Genomic DNA, 20,467 nt, shown 5'->3' on the forward strand with positions numbered 1-20,467 from the left:
CTTTTGGGTTGCCAGCCAACTCCTTCCCACTGGGCCACCAGCACTCCCTGTTCATATGTTCTAAACAGAGATTTTTTAAAACTCCCAGATGTTACATGGTCTTCCCAAGCCCACCCAGCTGGAAGGTGTGGAACCAGAGCTTCAGTGCTTTCTGGTGCAGCGAGTGCCCCGGGGTCCACCACCTCCGGCCGCCTTCCAGGATCACCGAATCCCTCATTTCATGAAGCATCACCCAGCGCTCACTTCAGCCCAGGTGTGGTGCTGTGTGCTTTGTGCAGGGCTGTAAGTGAATTTGACATGGCCTCTGGCTTTGTGGTGCTTCCAGCCACACCTGGTTTGAAATAGTTTCTTTCAGACAGAAGGAGGCTGTAGGCTCTGATTGGAAAGGCCTTTCAGTCTCTCTTGAGAGACTGGGGTGGGATGGGTGGCAGGAGAGCATTGAATGGACATGGGGTTTTTTTTCCTCTACTCCAATTCTTCTACTTCTCGAGTTGTCCTCATAGAACACTGTTTTCAAACTGGCTTGTCTGTGAGTTCACTTTATCACTTTGTTAGTTCCTCGTTGCTGAGTAACCAGTCAGGAAACATGTGTTACCTTCTACATGAGGTGGGTCAGGAATTCAAGAGCGACTTTTTGGGTGATTTGAGGGTTGGGGGAGTTTGAGCTCTAGTGGTGTGGTGGTTAAAGTGCTCAAATGCTGACGGAAAGGTTAGCCATTCAAACACACTAGGCTCTTTATGAGAGAAAAGTATGACAATGTGCTTCTGTCCAGGTTACAGCATCGGGACCCCAGTGGGGCAGTTCACCTCTGCTCTGTGTAGAATGATTATGAGCCAGAATGAGCTCTACAGCAGGGGGGTTTAGGTCCAGGTTGGAGTCACCAGTGAAGTGGGAGCCGGGATGCCTGACAGGAAGCCTGGCCTGGGGCTGACGCAGCTACTTCCAAGGTGTTTTCCCTGATTGATGTGCGTGGGCTTTGGTAGCTGCTGACAGAAGGCCTCATTGCCACGTGGCCCTTTCCAAAACACTGCCTGATAGGACAATGTTTCCCTCCGTGACCCCACAAACAGCAAGGTGGAAGCTGCCACGTCTTTCATCACCAAGTCCCCCTGGCATCACACTCTGTCATATTCACATCACACTCTGTCATATTCTGTGAGTCACAGAAGTTAGCTCTTTTGTCTGTGGTTAGAAACTTCACAAAGACATGAGCCCCAGGAAGGAAGACCCTGGGCAGCCATGGTGGACGCTGACCTCCACAGCTACCTACCCATCAATTCCGCTCCATGGTGGAACCACCAGCCATGATGACCATGTTGTGTGAGAGTAGAGCCATGCTCCACGGGGCTTCCAGGGGCTTGTTTTTAGGAAGTGCATTGCCAGGCTTGTCTGCTGAGGTGCCTTTGTATGGACTCAAGCTGCCACCCTCCTCCTTTGGAGCCAAGCACATTAACCAATGGTACCAGCCAGGGACACCGCCACAGCAGCCTTCCACCCCTACAAGTACTTACTAACAGGGAGTTAGGGTATTCTGATGCTGGTGATGCTGCTGTTAAGTACTGTCCAGTCATAACTGACCCATAAGAGACCTTCTAGATAGTTTTCAGAGGCTGTAAATCGCAGGGGAGGAGAATGCCCATCTTTCTTCCACGGAGTAGCTGGTGGATTCGAACTATTTGCCTTTGAGTTGACAATGCAGCGCCTTACCATGAGGCCATCATCTGATGGTGTCGTCCGTAGCAAATTGTGCTGCCAACCCAAAGGCTGAGTCTCCAGCAGGTTGAATCTGCCCGTGTTTGGTGAGAGGAAGATGGATAGTTTCTCCTTGTGATCTGTAGCCTGGGAAACACAGTGGAGGGTTTCTATGAGTTTTAATTAACTTGACCTCAGTACGTTTGTGCTTCTGTATGATTGTTGTTGCCACAGGCTGTCAAATCAGAACTGACCCATAGCTGACCCTCCAGCAGGTTTTCAGAGGCTATAAATGGCATAGGGAGCTCTGGTGGCCTAGTGGTAAGAAGCTGTACTGCAATCCCCAACTCCTGCAGTTCGAGGCCACCAGTTGCTCTGTCGGAGAAGGGTGGGCACTCTCCTTCTGTGTGATTAACTGCCTCCGAAAACCCCGTGGTGGGTCAGATATGGGTCATTTCTGACTCTACAAACACAACAACCACCACAGAAGATCATAGACACTCTAGAGAATTTTCAGAGGCAGTAAATCTCAGGGAAGGAGACTGCCCATCTTTCTCCTTCGGAGCAGCTGGTGGATTTGAACTGCCTGCCTTCATGTTGCCAGCACACCTCTTTACTCACTAGGCTACTAGAACTCGATTTTGAGTGATGGCAAATTATTGTTATTAAAACTAGCCTCATCCTAAACAAAACTATCATTAAGTCACGGATGAATGTGCTAATTATATTTCCAGTACAAACTAATTTAAGCTTACAGCTATTAATTCAAAACAATTAGTCATGCAGCACCTCCACTTCCTTGCATGCATCTGCATTCGCTGGCACAAATGTCGCCCTGGGGGAGACCCCGGGCCTGGCAGATACGGGCCTGCCAGCAAGGTCTCGCAGCGTGGACTAGAACCTCCAGATATTCTGAGCGTTCCCTTTGGCATTTGAGAAACTACAGGTTACTGAACTTGCTGCTTTCCCTGCTCCCTCTCTCTTCTTCCAGGACCGCCTGTACTTCGTGATGGAGTATGTGAATGGAGGCGACCTCATGTACCACATCCAACAAGTTGGCCGCTTTAAGGAGCCGCATGCCGTGTACGTGGGGCCCTGTACTGTCCTCGTCCCTTGGGATAAACGGGCTGCATGTTAGTGCTTGTGACTGTTTAGACAAAGGGGGATTTTAGACATCTGGGACTTCTTCATGCAAAAGAGGACAATATTCTTAATGTTTCTGCTTCCTTCTTTCTTACCACAGACTAGAAAGTGGATTTCCGCCCCCCCCCACACACACACCCAGTTCTCTTGTCTCTTAAGTGGGTCCCTGTAGCTTCTTTGGGGACTTGTAGTTAGCGTTGGTTCATTTGCCATATTCATTGAGAGATTACTAGGCCCCCGGCCCCTAACAACAAATATGGTCCCAGCTCTGGTGACTTAGTGGTAAGGAGTTGCATTGCCAGCCCAAACGCATGTGGTTTGAATCCACCAGTCTCCTTCTGTCCAGTTTACTGCCTCTGAAAGCCCACTGGAGGGTCAGCTATGGGTCGGTTCCAACTCAGCTGTACACAACAACGACAACAGACCTGAGAACATCCTTGGGATCCTGGGAGCTCCGTGTTCTTGTCTCCCCTTTACAAACCAGGAGACCAAGAGCTGGGAAGTTTGGAAATGTATTTGACATTACACAGTTACAGAGAGACGGACCCAGGATTGTGAGCAAACCTCTCTTTCCTGTGTGCCCCATTCTACTTGATGCTTCCACTCCAGGAACCTCAAACTATGAAGAGGACGTTGCACTGTGGGTGTGGTTTGTGGCTCTGAGATAGAGAGAGGTGTAGGCTGTTAAGATCCTGCTACACATGGTGGATTTTTGCAAACGTGTCTTACAACTGAAATTTGTTTCTCCTCTGTCCACTTCAGTCCATAGGTAAGTCAGAGGAACCTCTCTTTAGATCAAAAAATCTCATCATATCACTCTCCCTACTGACTCTCCTTCTTAGAACCTTGTTGGCAAACAAGAATTCACATATCATAAGAATGAACCACAGTGACCTCTCCTAGGGTGTTTATGTTGGTGGCATAGCTGTTACAGCACTTTGCTGCCAGCCAAAAGGTTGGTAGTCTATCCTGCCAGCAAGGTCCAAGAAAGATGTGACAGTCTGCGTCCACAAAGAGTCAGAGCCCTGGAAACCTTTTGAGGCAGTTTTGCTTTGTATCAGACATTATGAGTTAGCTGCTGCCCTGGATGTGCTTATCAGGGTTTGCCAAACAATCTGGAGGACAACTTCCTGGCTAACTGACTGGAAGAGATCCATATTCATTCCCATTCCAAATAAAGATGATCCAATAGAGTGTAGAAATTGTTGAACAGTATCACTAATATCACACTAAAGCTAAATCCTACTGAAGGTTATCCAAAAATTATTAGACCAGAAAGTACATCGACAGAGAACTACAAGAAATACAAGCTGGATTTAGAAGAGGCTGTGACACTAGAGACATTATCACCAATGTCATGGATCTTGGCCAAAAGGAAAGAGTACCAGCAGAATGTCTATCATTGTTTCATCAACTATGTGAAGGCTTAGTCTGTGAAATTTGACTACGTGGCTCACAACAGATTGTGGTTAACCTTGAGAAAAAGGGAGTCCAGAACACTTGATTATGCTCATGCGAAACCTAAATGTGGACCAGGAAGCAGTCTTCAGAACAGAGCAAGGAAACATTGCCTGGTTCAAAATTGAGAAAAGAGTGCACCAGGAATGCATCCTGTCTCCATACCTTTTCAATCTGTGTGCAGAACAGATCATTTGGGAAGCTGAACTTTGAAGAGGAATGTGGCATCAGGATTGGCCCAATACTCATCAACAACCTGAGTTATACAGATGATACAGCTTTGCTTGCCAAAACTATGGAGGACCTGAGGTGTTTGCTGTAAAAGGTCAAGGACTGTTATTTTCTATATGGATCGCATCTCAACACTGAGAAGACGAAGATTCTCACCACTGGGCCAATTGACAGCACCATGATAGATAGAGAAGACATTGACGTTGTTAACAATTATAGCTTGCTTGGCTCCACAATCAAAACTCTTAGCACTAACAGTCAGGAAATCGAAAGATGCATTGCATTGGGGAAGTCTGCTGTCAGGAACCTCTCCAGAGTGCTAAAGGGTAGTGATGTCAATTTAAGGACTAAGATGTATCTAATTCAGGCTATGGACTTTGCAATTAATGCTGTGCATCAGAGAGCTGGATGGTTACTGAGGATGACAGAAGAAGAATCAATGTCTTTGAGTTGTGGTGCTCGAGGAGAGAATTGAACTCATATGGTCTGCCAAGAGAGAAAAACAACTCAAACAGCTTTATCCTGATGAAGGTGAAACCAAGTTGCTCCTTGGAGGCAAGGATTTTGAAGCTTCTTCTCACATACATTGGCCATGTGGCTGGGAAGGACCAGTCCCTGGAGAAGGACATCATGCTTGGAAAGGTAGAGGGATAGCTCAGGAGAGGAAGACCCTGGGTGCGATGGACTGACACAGTAACCGGGTCAATGGAGGTAGGCATGTTGGAGTCAGTGAGACTGGGTCAAGCTAGAGCCGAGTTCAGAGCTATTGTACATAGGATCGCTATGAGTTCCAGGCACTCAATGACATATAACAAGTGCCAAACTAGTTAGAGGATCCTTGGAGAGAGACATAGTGCTGGGAAAGGAGAGGTTCAGAGAAAGAGGAAGAACCTCGACAAGCTATGTTGACATAGTGACTACGACGTTGGACTTGAGCATGGCCAGGATTGAGGATGACGCAGGATAGTGCAAGGTTCCCATCTGTTCTTCATGGGGTCGCATCTGTTCTTCATGGGGTTGCTGTGGAGTCACAGTCGACTCAGTGGCACCTAACAACAACAACAGCATGAATTGGAGTCAGTTTGACGGCAACAGGTTCATTTTTTATTTGGGTGTTTGCCAGGATGTTGCTGCCTAGCCAGAAAGTTGCCAGGGATTGTCACGAACCCCAGTCCTTCCTCGTAGAAGCTTGCTGGTCCCTGCGCAGGTCAGCCGTTTTGTGAGCCTTCTCTCCTGTGGTTCTGGCGGGGTTAGCATTCTTGTGCTTCTCCTCAAGCCCTCACTGTGTCAGTACAACTCTAATGGAGCCAAAGGGCTGGCTCTTCTTTTACTTCTAGTGTCTAATTCCCCACAGGCTTTAATTCTATTATCACACAAGATACCTCATCGTCAAGACACTTCACATACTTTCCTAAAGACCGGCGCCAACTTTATGTTATAACCAGACCTTCACTTTCTCTTCACCTCCATGTTTCTGGACTTTTATTAAGGGCATCCACTTAAGACAGATGCTCTTTCTACTTCTGACTTTATCATTCATTAGCCTTTTAGCTTGACTGAATCATTGTATCCCCTTAAGTCTCAGTTTCCTTGTTTGAGGATGAGGTGTGTAAGAATCCGACCCAAGAGTGGTAAAATTTCCTCTCACATCCTTTGGGAATGTCCTTGGGAAAAGGGCATCATGCTTGGGAAGGTAGAGGGTCATTGAAGGAAAGGAAGATCCTCGAGGGCATCGATTGACCCAGTGCCTACAGCAGTGGGCGTGAGCGTGGTGGGCATCCTAATGACAATGCAGGTTAGGGCAGAGTTTTTACCTGTGGTTCATAGAGTTTCCATAAGTCACATTGACTTGATGGTGCCCAATATCAACCCTAACTTGGAAGTGTTACTAAATTAGAGAATGCCTAGACCAATTCTAGGTACATGGTTAACCTTTTAGCAGATGCTAGTTGTTATTATACTATAATATTCTGTCCAGTCCATCATATCCTGTAGCCTCTTTCTCTCTGTACAACTGCTGAAACTTTGTCTATCCCCTGTCTATCCTTAAGACAGCAGTGTAGCTCTCAAAACCACCCTGACCCGTCCATCTGCTCAGTGTTTTATGAGACACAAGGCTGACCATCCACGGTGGGATCTCAGTGCCCTACTCCTGCTTCATACTGATTTTGAATTCTGAGACTCGCCATACATAAGAGTGTCCTTGAACCTTCTCTGTTGTTTGTTCTCAACCATTTTCTCAGGTTCTATGCTGCAGAAATTGCCATCGGCCTGTTCTTCCTACAGAGCAAGGGCATCATTTACCGGTAAGTAGCCCCGTTCTTCATCTCATTTCCCTGTATTCCTCTCTAACTATTCAGAAAATTAGAATCCATGATAAGGGAGGAATCCTCTAGAACTGACCTGAGCATGTGTTTGGCCAGGCAGCATCACCCCCTGCCCTGGCAAAGTTTGGGCATTCATGTGGGTATGGGTACACTAAACCCTCTGCAGACTCTGCCACCAGCAGTGATTTGTGGACTCCTCAAACATGGTCTTTTTTTTTTTCACTCTTGGAGAGTTTCGCCACTGAGGACCCAGTGTCCCTCCTCCTATCCCGTGGGCCCCTATACTTGGGGATCAAGCAGAGAATCTTGGCTGGCAGAATGTGATGATCATATTATTATAAAACAATTTTTTTTTTCTGTTTTGGTATGTAACTACAACTTGGAAGTGACTCTCTGAGTAGCTTGCTGGGAAAACAGGATTAAGTTTGGGGCTTGGCATTTGGCCGTTTTCAGAGAAGCACATCTCCGCTCCTAGCTGGATGAGTCATTCCACTCTGTGTTCTCTGCAAGGCCAGCTGTGGAGCCCAGGGCTGCGTTTGTAAGTGAGGCCAGAGCGTTCAGTCCTGCTCACGCTCCGTGGGTACAAGCGGCGTGGTCAGCACGGGTTTGGACTGCTTTGTTATGCAAGATTAACCAGCTGGCTCATGGGATTTCCAAACCCCTCTGGATAGGGACAAGGGGCTATTTTAGAGAAAGCCATAAAAGCCCATATCATACCTTCATTGAATAAATATTTATCAAGAGCCTAATCTGTGCTTCCTGCACATATCACGCCATGATGTGCTATCATGTTGGATAAAGGGAGGGTCAGCAGAAATGAGGAAATTCTCAGTGAAGTGGCGTGACATAGTAACTATGACAATGGACTTAAACGTCTATTGTGGTCCCGGGACTCAAGCGTCATGGCAGTGGTTCCTGCCATATAAATGTGATATAAGGTGGCCATGAGGTGAAGCCCATTAGATGCTAACTAAGCACCACTCAGGTACTAGGCACTGTCTAAAGGATGTGAATACAGCAGTGAACACAGCAGAAAATCTCCTGCCCCTGTGAAGCTTCCATTCTCCTAGAGGGAGGAGCCAAATGAGTAAAAAAAAAAAAAAAAAATATATATATATATATAAGCTGTCAGGGGTGAGAAATGCTGTGGAGAAGTAAAATCAAGCAGATAAGGAGCCATTGTGTGCAGGGATTGGAAGTGGGGCCTCTGCTTAGTCTGTAGAAAGCATGGATGTTAGGGTCTGGGGGGACTAGGAGTGACCTTGTGGCTTTGGGTCTCTTGCTGTAGTTTATGGGTGTGGGACCATGTTAGCTTCTATCACACAGTACCATATGTTGTTGTTATTGTGTACCGTGTAGTGGGAACCGACCCCTCCAGTGGGTTTTCAGAAGCAGTTAATTTCCCACAAGGAGATTGTCCATCCTTCTCCTAGAGAGCAGCCAGTGGATTTGAACCGCATGCCTTTGGGTATGCAGCGCAGCTTCTTAACCACTCGGCCACCAGAGCTTCCGTAATCTGGTAGCTTAAATCTGTACCATAATCTGGGTAGCTTAAATCGTGGAAACTAGTCTCTCAGAGGGGATGACAGAAAGACGTCTAAAATGGAAGGGCAGGCAAGGCCGTGCTCTCTCTGAAGGTTCTAGAAAAGAGTCTTGGTTGCCTCTTCCCAGCTCCTGGTGGCTCCTGTCACCCTTGTAGCTACACTGGTAGCTACATCATCCCAACCTCTGCCTTGTCTTTATATGGCTTTCTTTCTGTATGCTCTCTCTCCTAAAAATGCCAGTCATAGTGGATTTAGGATGAGTCCTAAATCCAGTAGGATGTTGCCTTAATTATTATATCTGTGAAGACCTTATTCTGAGTTTCCTAGTGGACACGCATTTTGGGGACACTAGCCTAGTGGTAAGGAATTGTGCTGTCAACACAAAGGTACATGGTTTGAATCCACCAGTTGTTTTGTGAGAGAGCGATGGGCAGTCTCTTCCCATGTGATTTACTGCCTCTACCTCTGAATACACACCAGAGGGTCAAATATGTGTGGGTCTCAACTCAGCAGCAATGAGTTTGAGAATCGAGAGGATTTAAGAGAAGGGTCTGAACAGAGCAAAGTGTCCTCTTACATCTTCAGAAACAGCTCTCCTGTCTTCTATTGGAATCAGGGACTTCTGACATCGCATGTTGACAGTGAAATCGGTGTTCAGGAATGAGGAAGTGTATTTGTACTGGAGTGGTTTGGTATAGTGGGCATGTGCAAGGCGCCCACCCCCCCCAAGAAATAAAATACTGAGAGAGTGCCATGTTTCCTTCAGCTTAAAGTTCCCCTGTCCCTCACTTAGAGAAGTCTTCCCTGGTATTCTGTTTCAGGTGGCTGCTTCTGTTACAGCTGATCTCATCTCCTCATCTTTGTTTGTATCATGTCTCTTAGCAGAATCTATAACATTCATGCTTATAGATTCGAACACTCATCAGTTGTCTTCTCCTCCATACTTAAGTTTGATCAGAACAAGGATGCTCGTTTATCTTATTCACGCCTTTTCTTACTCGTACTCAGCTCCACACATGGTACTTGTCACAGAGTTGTTGTCGTGTGATGTCACGTGTGAACCACCCATGGCTGACCCTCCAGTAGGTGTTCAAAGGCAGTAAATCTCAGGGTGGTTGACTGCCCGTCTTTCTCCTATGGAGCAGCTGGTGGATTTGAACGGCTCGCCTTTGCGTTGACAGTGGAGCTTCTTACCACTAGCCCACCAGAACAGACACTTTGCCCTTTATCATGCAGTAGATGCACAATCAATATTTTTTTTAATTGAAAGACTCAATGGAAACTTCTGGTTTGTGCTCTGAAGAACTGGCCTAGGGGAGCTTAGAACATTTGGAGTTAAATAAGGTTCTGCCAATCATAAGTTTTCGTTCATGATGTTCAGAGATATTCAGGAAGAAAGCATTTTGTGAAAAATAGATTTCTATTCCTACCAAAGGTAAGCAGGAATGGCATCCACTTCCTAAACCACATGCCTCTGGACACTCTTATGACCTTGAAGAAACGACAATAGCTATAGAAGGATTTCAGGTCTTTTGTTCATAGGGTCGCTATGAATAGTCATCGACTTGACAGCAATCAAGAGCAACAACAACCAAAGATAAGGAGCCTAGGTAGCATACGGGTTACATGGTGGGCTGCTAACCAAAAGGTCAGTAGTTTGATTCCACCGGCTGCTCCCTGGAGAAAGATGATATCATCCGTTCCCAATAAGATTAGCAGCTTCTGAAACACCAAGACTCAGAATCGACTCACCAGTAGTGGGTTGCTTTGGGTTTGAAGTTGCAAAGGTCAGCTCTTGGGATGCGGATGCAGGAAACCTCTGTGGAGAAGCTGCCCTTTGCTTAACTGTCTATGTACCTCTTCCCTTTTCACAGAGATGCTATCTCACCATGTGTTCAGAAACACTTAGCATAGTTGGGGATGGTGGTAGGGAGGAAGCATAGAGGGTTGTGGACACTTTTACCTCCCTGGAAGATTGGAAGCTGTTGGAAGGTCAGGGCTGGTTTATATTTACTTTTGTGCCCCTGGGGTGTTCAGATGATGAACACTCAGCTGCTCATCTAAAGGTTAGAGGTTTGAGTCCCCCTAAGAGGCACCTCGCAGGAAAAGGTCTGTCAGTTTACTTCTGAACAATCAGCCATTAAAAAAAATCCTCTGTGTGTGTGTGTGGGGTGTCTCTCCTCCATATTTCCTTTCAAAGATGAAGTTCTGTCCCTTTGGGGATGTAACGTTCTAATAAATCTATCTTTACTATTTTACCTTAAAAAATAAATCCGTGGAACACAGTTACACTCTGATGCACAGAGGGTCTCCATGGGTCAGAGTCGAGTCCATGACAGTTCATTTTATGAAGCTCCTGTGTATGTGTGTGTGTGTATGAGAGAAACAGACACAAAGAAAGAAAGAAGGAGAATGTGGACTTCTTCAACACCCCAGTGCAGTGTTTTGTACATGAGTGGCTGCTGGTTGCCTTTAATTAAGTCATTTGGGCATTTAATTAAATCCTTCCTACTTCTTGTCTGCCGCAGTGACCTAAAACTCGATAACGTGATGCTGGACTCCGAGGGGCACATCAAGATTGCTGACTTTGGCATGTGTAAGGAAAACATCTGGGACGGGGTGACCACCAAGACGTTCTGTGGCACCCCAGACTACATCGCCCCAGAGGTGAGAGCGGATGGCCTTGTGATGATGACGTCCCTCGATGGACGCGCTCAACGCTGGGAAGGGTAGAGGGCGGTCTCTGAAAGCACAATCTCAGGCTGGTCCTCATTCTGTACTTGAAAAATCATCCCTTTGAGATCACACATGCAAATTAACTCCACATACATCCAGAAGCTCGGGCCAAAAATACATCAAGGTTTGGGAGCGAATTTAAATAAAACTCAAAAAGAACCATCCACCGCACACTAACGAAAGCCTTCGTCAAGCTGCTGTGGCGCGTGGCCATATGATACCTCCTCCTAATTATGACATTGAAATGTTTGCTAAGTGGGAGACCGAGGAGAGAGGGAGAAAAAGAAATCCCCTGGGCTGACATAGGCTCTGTGCACTAAGAGGTGTGTAGGAGCTGCCATGAACTCGGGAGGACTCTGAATTCTTTTTTCCCCATAATTAAGATTTCATTCGAGTGCCTCGTGTTCCTTCCTCAAAGAGGTGGATTTTCCAGCATCTCATGATGCCGCTGTGTGTGCCAAACACTAGTGTTCCTATTTATCTGAATTGATCCTTGATGCTTGGAAGAATGGAATTCTGCAATCTCTTACTGGATTTCATTTTTTATGGAAAATCTTGGAAATGGATCTTAGAGGATTTGCACACACACACACACACGCACGCCTATTAGTCACTTGATTTGTATCAATGGTTAAAAAAGGCCCCAGGTAATGAAATAACATTATTACACAATGTAAAACCTGTGTGTTCTTAATAAAACAGTGCTACTTCTCTGCCCCTGGTTTATAAACACATACACACACACACACACACACACACACGTGTGCAGAGAAGGGTGGAAGGACATATGTTCAGAGCTGTATTTTCGGATGTTTTTTCCCCTCCTTGCAACAATATTTTTCATAATGAAAAGCAGACAGTGAACTCAATGACCATCTGTAAAGGGACAGACAATTAGCTAAACGAAGCTCTATCCTAATTAGGAAATATTGTGCAGCCTTCCAAAAATCAGGATCTACCTGCATTGTTAACTTGAAACAATGTTCATTCAGAAGGTGGTGGGGGGAAAAAAGATCCATGATGTGTTTCTAGTATGGAATCGGTATGAATTCAAAAGAACGAGCTAGATACACATATAGATAACAGAAAGACATATTGCGGAGAGAAAGAAAATCAAGGTACAGAGTGATAAATACAGTGTGATGCCAGTTATGGGAAGAATCCACAGAACATGGCTCTGTGTTTCCTATCAGCTCGTGTATCGACATGTAAAAGCATCGAAGGGCTGGAAGGCAGTGTCTGTTAGGACAGTGGCAAAACACTGATTACCTCCACGAACGAGAACGGTTGATGGCTAGCTAACTCAGTCTGTGCTCTGTAGATTCTCTCGACAAGGTAAATATACTTTGTGCATTTCTTGAGTTATTAATGAGTAACTCATTTGAAAAGCAACCTTTTGTTAAGACGTGATGGTTTTCCCCTCTGTTGTACACTTGAGCCTGTTACACTTTTGTTTAATTAGTTGGAGTGGATATCAGAGTGGCATCAACTTCCATAATAGCTTGCCTCCGGAAACCCTATGAACCTGGAGAAGGGAAGAAAGTCATCCAAGTGTTGAGGACTTTTGTTCATAGGGTTGCTATGAGTTGCCTACGACTCGACAACACTTAACAACAACAACAACAAAACAGAATATAAGACACAGCTCTGACTTAGTTGTTTGCTGTGTCGTGAATTCAAGAATCTCTGGTTCTTGACTGTAGTGAGACTTTCGCATCTGCAGAAGTAACTTTTGAATATGCCCAGCCTGGATTGAACCAGACCCCTTGCACAGGGGCCCCATATCTGTGGCTTTGTCGTGCTCCTGGTTGGCTGTGAGGCTGGTGAGCGTGGAGAGGGGCGGAAGAGTGTTTCTAGTGAAGTGACCCTCTCCTCGCACACCAGGGATGGAAGGACAAGCTGAGGTCAGGTGTTCATCCTGCTCTGCCATTAACTAACTCCCATACCTCTGAAGATACCTTCCGCCTCCCTTGGTTTCATTTCCCTTTGTCAGAGGATTGACAATGAAAATCAAGTAAGATGTGGTATAAACGTGTGAAAATACTTTCTGTGCGAAATGCCCTTGCGGAAAGTTGCCTCTCGAGGCTCTCATAGTCAGTGCCCCTCAGAGTATATTTCTGATTTTTGTAGGAGTCTGAGGTGGAAGATGGAGTTTGATAAACACATTCATTTTACAGTCAAAATTTCTGAAGCCTCTTTCTAGTGTAAAGCCTCAAGGACTGACTTAGAGAACATTCTAGTGGTAACTAGCATTTTGAGGGCAAAATGTGTGAGAAGCCCGTTATATCTCATCCTCCAAAATGCCAGGAAACATATATTAACTGCATTCTAAAGAGGCAGTGAGTAAGGCTTAAAAAATGGAATCACCTCTCCAAGGTCACAGAGCTGGTGAATAGTAAAGATTCAAAATCTTGACTCTCTCACTTTCAACTCTCAGCTGTGTCATCGCTATATATCATATCTGTAACTGGTGGCCCAGTGGGTAAGGAGTTGTGTTCCCAACCCAAAGGCACATGCTTCAAATCTACTAGCTGCTCTACTGGAGAAAAAATGGACAGTCTCCGCCGGTGTGATTTTTAGCCTCTAAATACCCACCGAGTGTCAGCTCTAAGTTGGCTCTGACTCAAGGACATGGAACAATAACATATTTTATAAGCCCTTTGATCCCATACACACTGGAAGATGGACAATCACATAACTGTTCTAATCCTACTCGTGTCAAATTGTCAGGAAGAATACCCCTTAACTCACAATTGCTACCATTTGATCCACCAGCACTATTTCTGGAAATTTATCAGAAGGAAATAATTGGACAGATGGCCAGATACCCCGTTAAAGGGTTATCTATTGCAGCAATAGAAGCCTCACCCGTTGAGAATTGATAGATTTTGGTCTATTCTTTCAGTGTAATTTTATGCAAAGGTAAAAACAGACAACATGGATGTACAAAACTTAGCATAAAAGATAATGTTGCTGTTGTTGTACACTGTCGAGTTGGAATCGATCAATAGCAGATCCTTCGGCAGGTTTCCAGAGACGGTTAATCACACGGGAGGAGATTGTCTATCCTTCTCCCGCAGAGCAGCTGGTGGCCTCGAACTGCTTGCCTTCACAATTGCAGCACAGCTTCTTGCCACTAGGCCCCCAGAGCTCTTAAGAGAATGGGGGTCGGGGGATGGGGCAGAATAAGACAGTTCAGTGAAGGTCCACATTTGGCCACGTGACAGGAGCTTAGGGGGAAAAATTCCGAGTTTAAAATGAATTCACAAAAAAATTTGTTTCAGGAAGTAGACCAAATATTAATAATAATTTTTCTCTTGATAAAGAATTATGACTGATTTTTATTCTATGCTGTCATTTTATTTAACCACCCCCTGCGAAAATCAGGCTACAGCCACTGAGTGGATTCTGACCCATGGTAACCTTCTTTTGTGTTTCTAAGGCTGTAAATCTCTCTGAGAAAAGACTGTCCATCTTTCTCCCTCAAAGGAGCTGGTAAATTTGCTGATCCTTCTCCAATGGAGCAACTGGTGGCTTTGAACTGTGTGCCTTCAGGATTGCAGTGCAGGTTCTCACCACTAGGCCACCAGGACTCTCTGCAGCTGGTGAATTTGAACAGCCAACCTTTTGGTTAGCAGCAACACTAGGAGCCCTGTAAGCAAACTATGTCAATCACAAAACCCAACCCCATTGTTATTTTCTCACTTTTATGGAGTTATTTGAATAGGTATAGATCTATAGCTCTGGTGGTATAGTGGTGAGAAAATTGTACAGCCAACCTAAAGGCACAGTGTTCAGTTCCACCAGCTGCTCCATAAGAAAAAAGTCTCCTCTCATGCGATTTACTGCCTCTGAAGACCTGCTGGAGGGTCAGCTGTGAGTCAGTTCCTACTTGGCACATAACAACAGTAACAACCCAACAATCTTAATTAGTGCTTAAAGGGGTAGAGTAGGGGTCAGAGAGAGAAGCACCTCTAGGTAGTAGTCAGTTTTTTATGTAAAAATGAAGAAAGGTGGCACCACGTATAGGTGAGGTTTTCACACTGTGACTGAGGTAACGGTCCTATAAGTTGTACCAAGATAACAGTCCTGTAAGCTGTACATAGAGGAAAGGGTGGATGGTGAATGGGTGTATATAGTTTGGGGGGATTTTCTCCTCAATTTTTTTATTATTAATTTTAATGAAAATTTACAGAGACTTTGGAGTATATATAGTTTTGTAACAGTTACAACAAAAAGGGAGAAGAAGACTACAGATGCTGAGGTTAATTAGACACACTGATCCTCATTTTCTCGGTTTAGGCGCAAGGTCATGGTCAGGTAAAACAAGCTTGTCAATGTCATGATACATTTTACAATACATAACACAATGACATAACCACCTGTGTTGTGGGATATCAAGCTCTTTAATCATCTAAGATACAACTGTTTGTCTTTATTCATCTGGAGCAAAAGAGAAAGAAAGAAAACCCAAGAACCAGAGAAAAAATTGGGCCACAGAATTGATGTGTAGTTTCTTAAGTAATTAATGTGTCATTTCTTTTTCTTAAAAAAAAAATAAATAAATCCAAAACCAGTGTAAGACCAACAGGTCAGAAGGTAAGCACATATATGAGTTGTAGCGGGAGCCTAGGGGGTGAGGGGACGGGGAGGAGATGAAGTTAGTGGAAGTTAAACAAGTAGCACAGAAGCAGCATGAATGTTGACACAAAGCTGGGCATGAACAGCAACTCTCACAGCTCAGTATGTCTGGAAACTGAGGAGGGTGTCAGTTATATTGGGTATATTTTCATTAAAATTAAGGCATGTTGCTTTTAAATGTCATATTCACTATGTCTATATGGAAAACAAAATCACACAACATTTATAAATCAAGAGCTTACCAGGAGCAGGAGGGCAGGGGAAAGAGGGACACAGCTCTGTTTAGCTACACAGAGCTCTGTTGAAGGAGATGGAAAATACAGCAGTGGACACTGGAGGTGTCTGCACACCATGACTGATGTAATCAGTCGCGTTGACTTACACAAGCAAAAAGACATTGAGTTGTCAAGTGTCATATAACCTGCATTTTTGCAATAATGTGAAATACCACCTCACACTGAGTGCGTTGAGAAGACAATGTGAGGTCCACAGACAGGTCTTGGCCCCCGCAGCAGGTAGCTTATTCCGTGAGAAGGTGAAGGAGCAGCTCAGGTAAACTGTGAGTTCCCTCTTCACTCTTGCAGCCCCTGGCCTGCTTCAGGGTCCGAGACAGCTGCTGTGATTAATGCCAATTGGCAAGTGACAGGAGAAAGAGCCCTGTCTTCAGCACCATCCCCATTCTGCCCCCACTCGCACTGCCAAGTGCATTCCACCTCCAGCTACCACACACGTCTGCTCAGCTCCGATGAAATGTCTCTGTCTTTCCAGATAATTGCCTATCAGCCCTATGGGAAATCCGTGGATTGGTGGGCGTTTGGAGTCCTACTGTATGAAATGTTGGCTGGGCAGGTAATTGAATTTCACGTGATTCATTAAAAAGTCCCTCTTCTTGTCTTTTCCAAACCCTTCTCCAAATCCATGTCATCGTAAAAGAAACCTTCACCTTGATCATCCATCAGCTTAAAACCCTGAACCTCTGTGACTCTCATGGCTCATGATTTCCCCAGCCTGTTGACCACTTTTTCTCATTCTCCTCCTGAATTAACCACCCTCAAGTGAGGGCCCCCGGGAGGGTCTGCTTCCTTGTAACAATTGGAGTTGAGGTGAGAATCTTTCTTACTCTCCTCTGTCCTCCTGCCCCTGCAGGCACCTTTTGAAGGGGAGGATGAAGATGAACTCTTCCAGTCCATCATGGAACACAATGTGGCTTATCCAAAGTCCATGTCCAAGGAAGCCGTGGCTATCTGCAAAGGGGTGAGTACACCGGTGACAGCTTGTACAGTTTCTGCAGGGTGTGGGTTGTGATCCGCGCAGGGATGCTTGGCCAGCTGGTGAATGGATGCTGGATTCCAGCCCTCACTCAACTTGCCAAGCTACTTGCTCTGGCGTGGGGCGGCTGCTCCAAAAAGAAAGGCTGCATTTTTCTAATCTGCACATAAGCACCGAGACTGGTGGGCTCCAGTCTCTAGCTGAGGGGAATGCTTAGATGAAAGAGGTAGAAGCACAGAGACTTTGCCAAAGAGTGGGGCCCTGAAAGGTGCAAGAGGCCTGGGGCCCAAGCCTTTCTGCCCTGCCCTACTCTGCCTAATGTGTTTGTTTTTGTTTTTGTTGTCAGGTACAGTTGAGTCAGAGCCAACTCATAGCTGACCCTCCAGTGGGTTTTTTGTTGTTTGTTGTTGTTATGTGCCATCAAGTCACTTGTGACTCATAGTGACCCTATGTACAACAGCCCTAAACTCTGCTCTGTCCTGTGCCAATCTCATTGTCTCTGACACACTCATCTCGATTACCCCAGTCACTAAATCACTCCATCTCCTCGAGGGCCTTCCCCTCCTGCACCTGCCCTCCACTCTCCCAAGCATGATGTCCTTCTCCAAGGACCAGTCTCTCCTTACAACATGACCAAAGTATGTCAGACGAAGCCTCAGAATCCTTGCCTCCAAGGGGCAGCCTGGTTTAACCCTCTCCAGGATGAATATGTTTGTTTTCTTAGCAGTCCATGGCACCTTCAGCACTCTTTTCCAACACCAAAGCTCAAAGGCATCAATTCTCCTCCTATCCTCCTTAGTCACTGTCCAACTCTCTGACACATAACAAGTGATTGCAAAGACCATGGCCTGTATCAGACGCTCCTTAGTCTCCAGAGAGACACCCTTGCTCTTCAGTACTTTGGAGAGGTCCCTAACAGCAGACTTTCCCATTGTAATACATCTTTTAATTTCCTGGCTGCTGGTGCCAAGAGTGTTGGTTGTGGAGCCAAGCAGACTAAAGCCGTGAACAATCTAAATCTCTTCATCATCCATCCTGATGCTGCCAGTTGGTCCAGTGGTGAGAATCTTTGTCTTCTTGACATTGAGCCTCAATCCATATTGACTGCAGTCCTTGACCCTCTGCAGCAAGCGCTTCACGTCCTTCTCAGTTTTCAGCAAGGAGGGTTGTGTCATCTGCATAATGCAGATGGTTGATAGGGGTTTTTTAGAGTCAGTTAATTGCACAGAAGGCAAATGTTTGTCTCCCTTGGTGTAGCTGGTGGATTCGAACCATGTTCCTTTGGGTTAGCACTTTGTTCTTACCACTAAGCCACCAGACATCCCTGCAGAGTGTGTTTCACGAACATTAAACTGATTGCCGTCAAATAGATGCACGCATGGTGACCTCATGCATGTTGGGAGCAAAACTCCGTTCCATAGACTTTGAGTGCAGATTTGTCATAGGTAGAGAGCTAGGGCCTTTGTTCCAAAGAGTCTCTAGTTCAACTCAAACATCCAACATTTTGTTTACTAGGATGAATTTTATTAGACAATATTAAGTGTAATGGATTTCTGGGTGAGGAGAACAAAGAAGGAAGAATTCCGTTGTCACTGAGTTGGGACCAACTCACAGCTGATCCTCCAGGTGGATTTGAACTGCCAGAGATTCCTAGAGAAGCCTGCTCAGATTCAGTCCCCAGCCCTCCCTCCCCATCCAAATGGCTGCCAATGGTCACACACATTTATGAGTGTGGTTTATGCAAATGCAGGTGTCAGGACCAGAGGGCAGAGACTTCCTGGGAAGAATTGCTTGTGATGCATCTGATATTAGTCCAGGACATTCTCTCTCTGAGAACTCCCAAGACTGAGGTCAGTCGTCCTCCCTTGGATGCCACCGGGGGACCTGTATGTACCTCATCATCGGGTGGTACATCCCTCTGCCCCACCTCTACCATGAAGTCTGGCCAGCTGAATTTTGGAGAAAAGCCCCTGTGTGACTTGGAAACCACTCCCTTTGAACGTACCTCCCAAGTGAGGTAGTTTGAATAATTTGTAAAGATTCTATAGAGACAGAAGACCTCTTGATGGCACAGTGGTTAAGTAAGCACTCACCTTCAAATCAAAAGAGCAGGGGTTCAAACTCACAGTGATTCCACAGAAGGACGTAGCAGTCTGCCTTTGATTTACAGTCTTAGGATGTCTGCAGGGGACAACTGTGCTCCGTTCTTCAGGGTTGCCGTGAGCTGGGACGGACTTGATGGCACATAACAACACACCTGTAATTCTCAAGCCAGGTTGACAGTGTGATTTAATGGAAGAGCTTATGACACTTTTTGAAAAACTTTCTAGGGAATTACAAGAAGCTCTCGTGGCACAACAATTAAGTGCTCAGCTTCTATCCAGAAGGTCAGTGCCTCGAACCCAGCAGCCACACAGAGAGAGGCAGGTCTGGTGGCTTGTTTCAGTAAAGATTACAGGCTTGGTGACCCTAGGGACAGTTCTGCTCTGTCCTGCAGGACCTCTTGGGGTAGCAATCAGCTTATTGCATTGGGTTATATTATTATATTGGGTTATATTATCATATTATATTCGGTTATATTATTATATTGGCAAGATTGTTAAGACTTTTTGTGCCCTTAAGTGGAAGGACGATGCTGTGTGGCACCCAGAGAATGTGGTCCAGGGATGCTGCCTTTATAAAGCATTCAGTGTACAGGTGAGCCTTGTGCTTTCATGATAGGTCCCTACCTGTGAGGCCGATTAACGAGGCTGCTGGTCTTAGATCTTAGGGTTAATTGTGGATTTCCTGTAGCCCAGCTCTGACTAGCCCCAGTCAGCCATTGAATGAGCTGGCTCTGGTGAAGGAATGCTAGAACAATGACTCTCCCCACCCCCATTGCTGTTTGTAATAGCTGGGCCAGCCTCTCTCAGTCTAAAAACCTGGTGGTGTTGCTGAAAATTCCTGACTGTTAACAAATAGCCTAGACTTTGTCTTCCAACTCCATAGCACACAATGCAAATAAATATCCTCAGGGGAGCCACAGGCTAAATGAATCTCAATCTTCATCTTAAAGAGAAAAAAAAAAACCCCAAACCCCAAACATTATATACGCACTGTATGAACTTTGTATGTAAACCAATATAAATTAAAAAAAAATTATTTAAGGGAGCTCTAGTGGCCTGGTAGCAAGAAGCTGCACTGTAATCCCAGAGGTTCGCAGTTCAAATCCACCAGATGCTCTGCTGGAGAAGGAGGGGCAATCTCCTCCTGTACCAGTCAGATCTGATTTCATGGTACACACACTCAAAAATAATAAAATAAAAAAATTTAAAAAAAGAAAAGAATTGGTGACGGAAAAGAGCCTTTTTCTTTTCTTTTTTTGCTTTTTGGTTTTTTTGAGGTTTGATGTGCAGGACAGTGGAAGTGAAGAAGAGAGTTGGAAA

At 45.4% G+C, this 20,467-nt stretch overlaps 1 protein-coding gene across 2 annotated transcripts in view; it reads left to right on the forward strand.

The window, feature by feature from the left end:
* The window catches only part of PRKCB (protein kinase C, beta), a 553,123-nt gene that overhangs the window by 476,157 nt on the left and 56,499 nt on the right, over positions 1-20,467 (forward strand). For both annotated transcript variants that reach the window (XM_006902042.1, XM_006902041.1), the window contains exons 11-15: positions 2,685-2,776; positions 6,769-6,831; positions 10,925-11,063; positions 16,542-16,622; positions 16,920-17,027. In XM_006902042.1, coding sequence (XP_006902104.1) covers positions 2,685-2,776; positions 6,769-6,831; positions 10,925-11,063; positions 16,542-16,622; positions 16,920-17,027 — 483 coding nt within the window. The remainder of the gene's footprint in view (positions 1-2,684; positions 2,777-6,768; positions 6,832-10,924; positions 11,064-16,541; positions 16,623-16,919; positions 17,028-20,467) is intronic.

Source organism: Elephantulus edwardii, unplaced genomic scaffold, assembly GCF_000299155.1.
Source record: "Elephantulus edwardii isolate Elephantulus edwardi_28Jun2011 unplaced genomic scaffold, EleEdw1.0 scaffold00361, whole genome shotgun sequence".
NCBI lineage: Eukaryota > Metazoa > Chordata > Mammalia > Macroscelidea > Macroscelididae > Elephantulus > Elephantulus edwardii.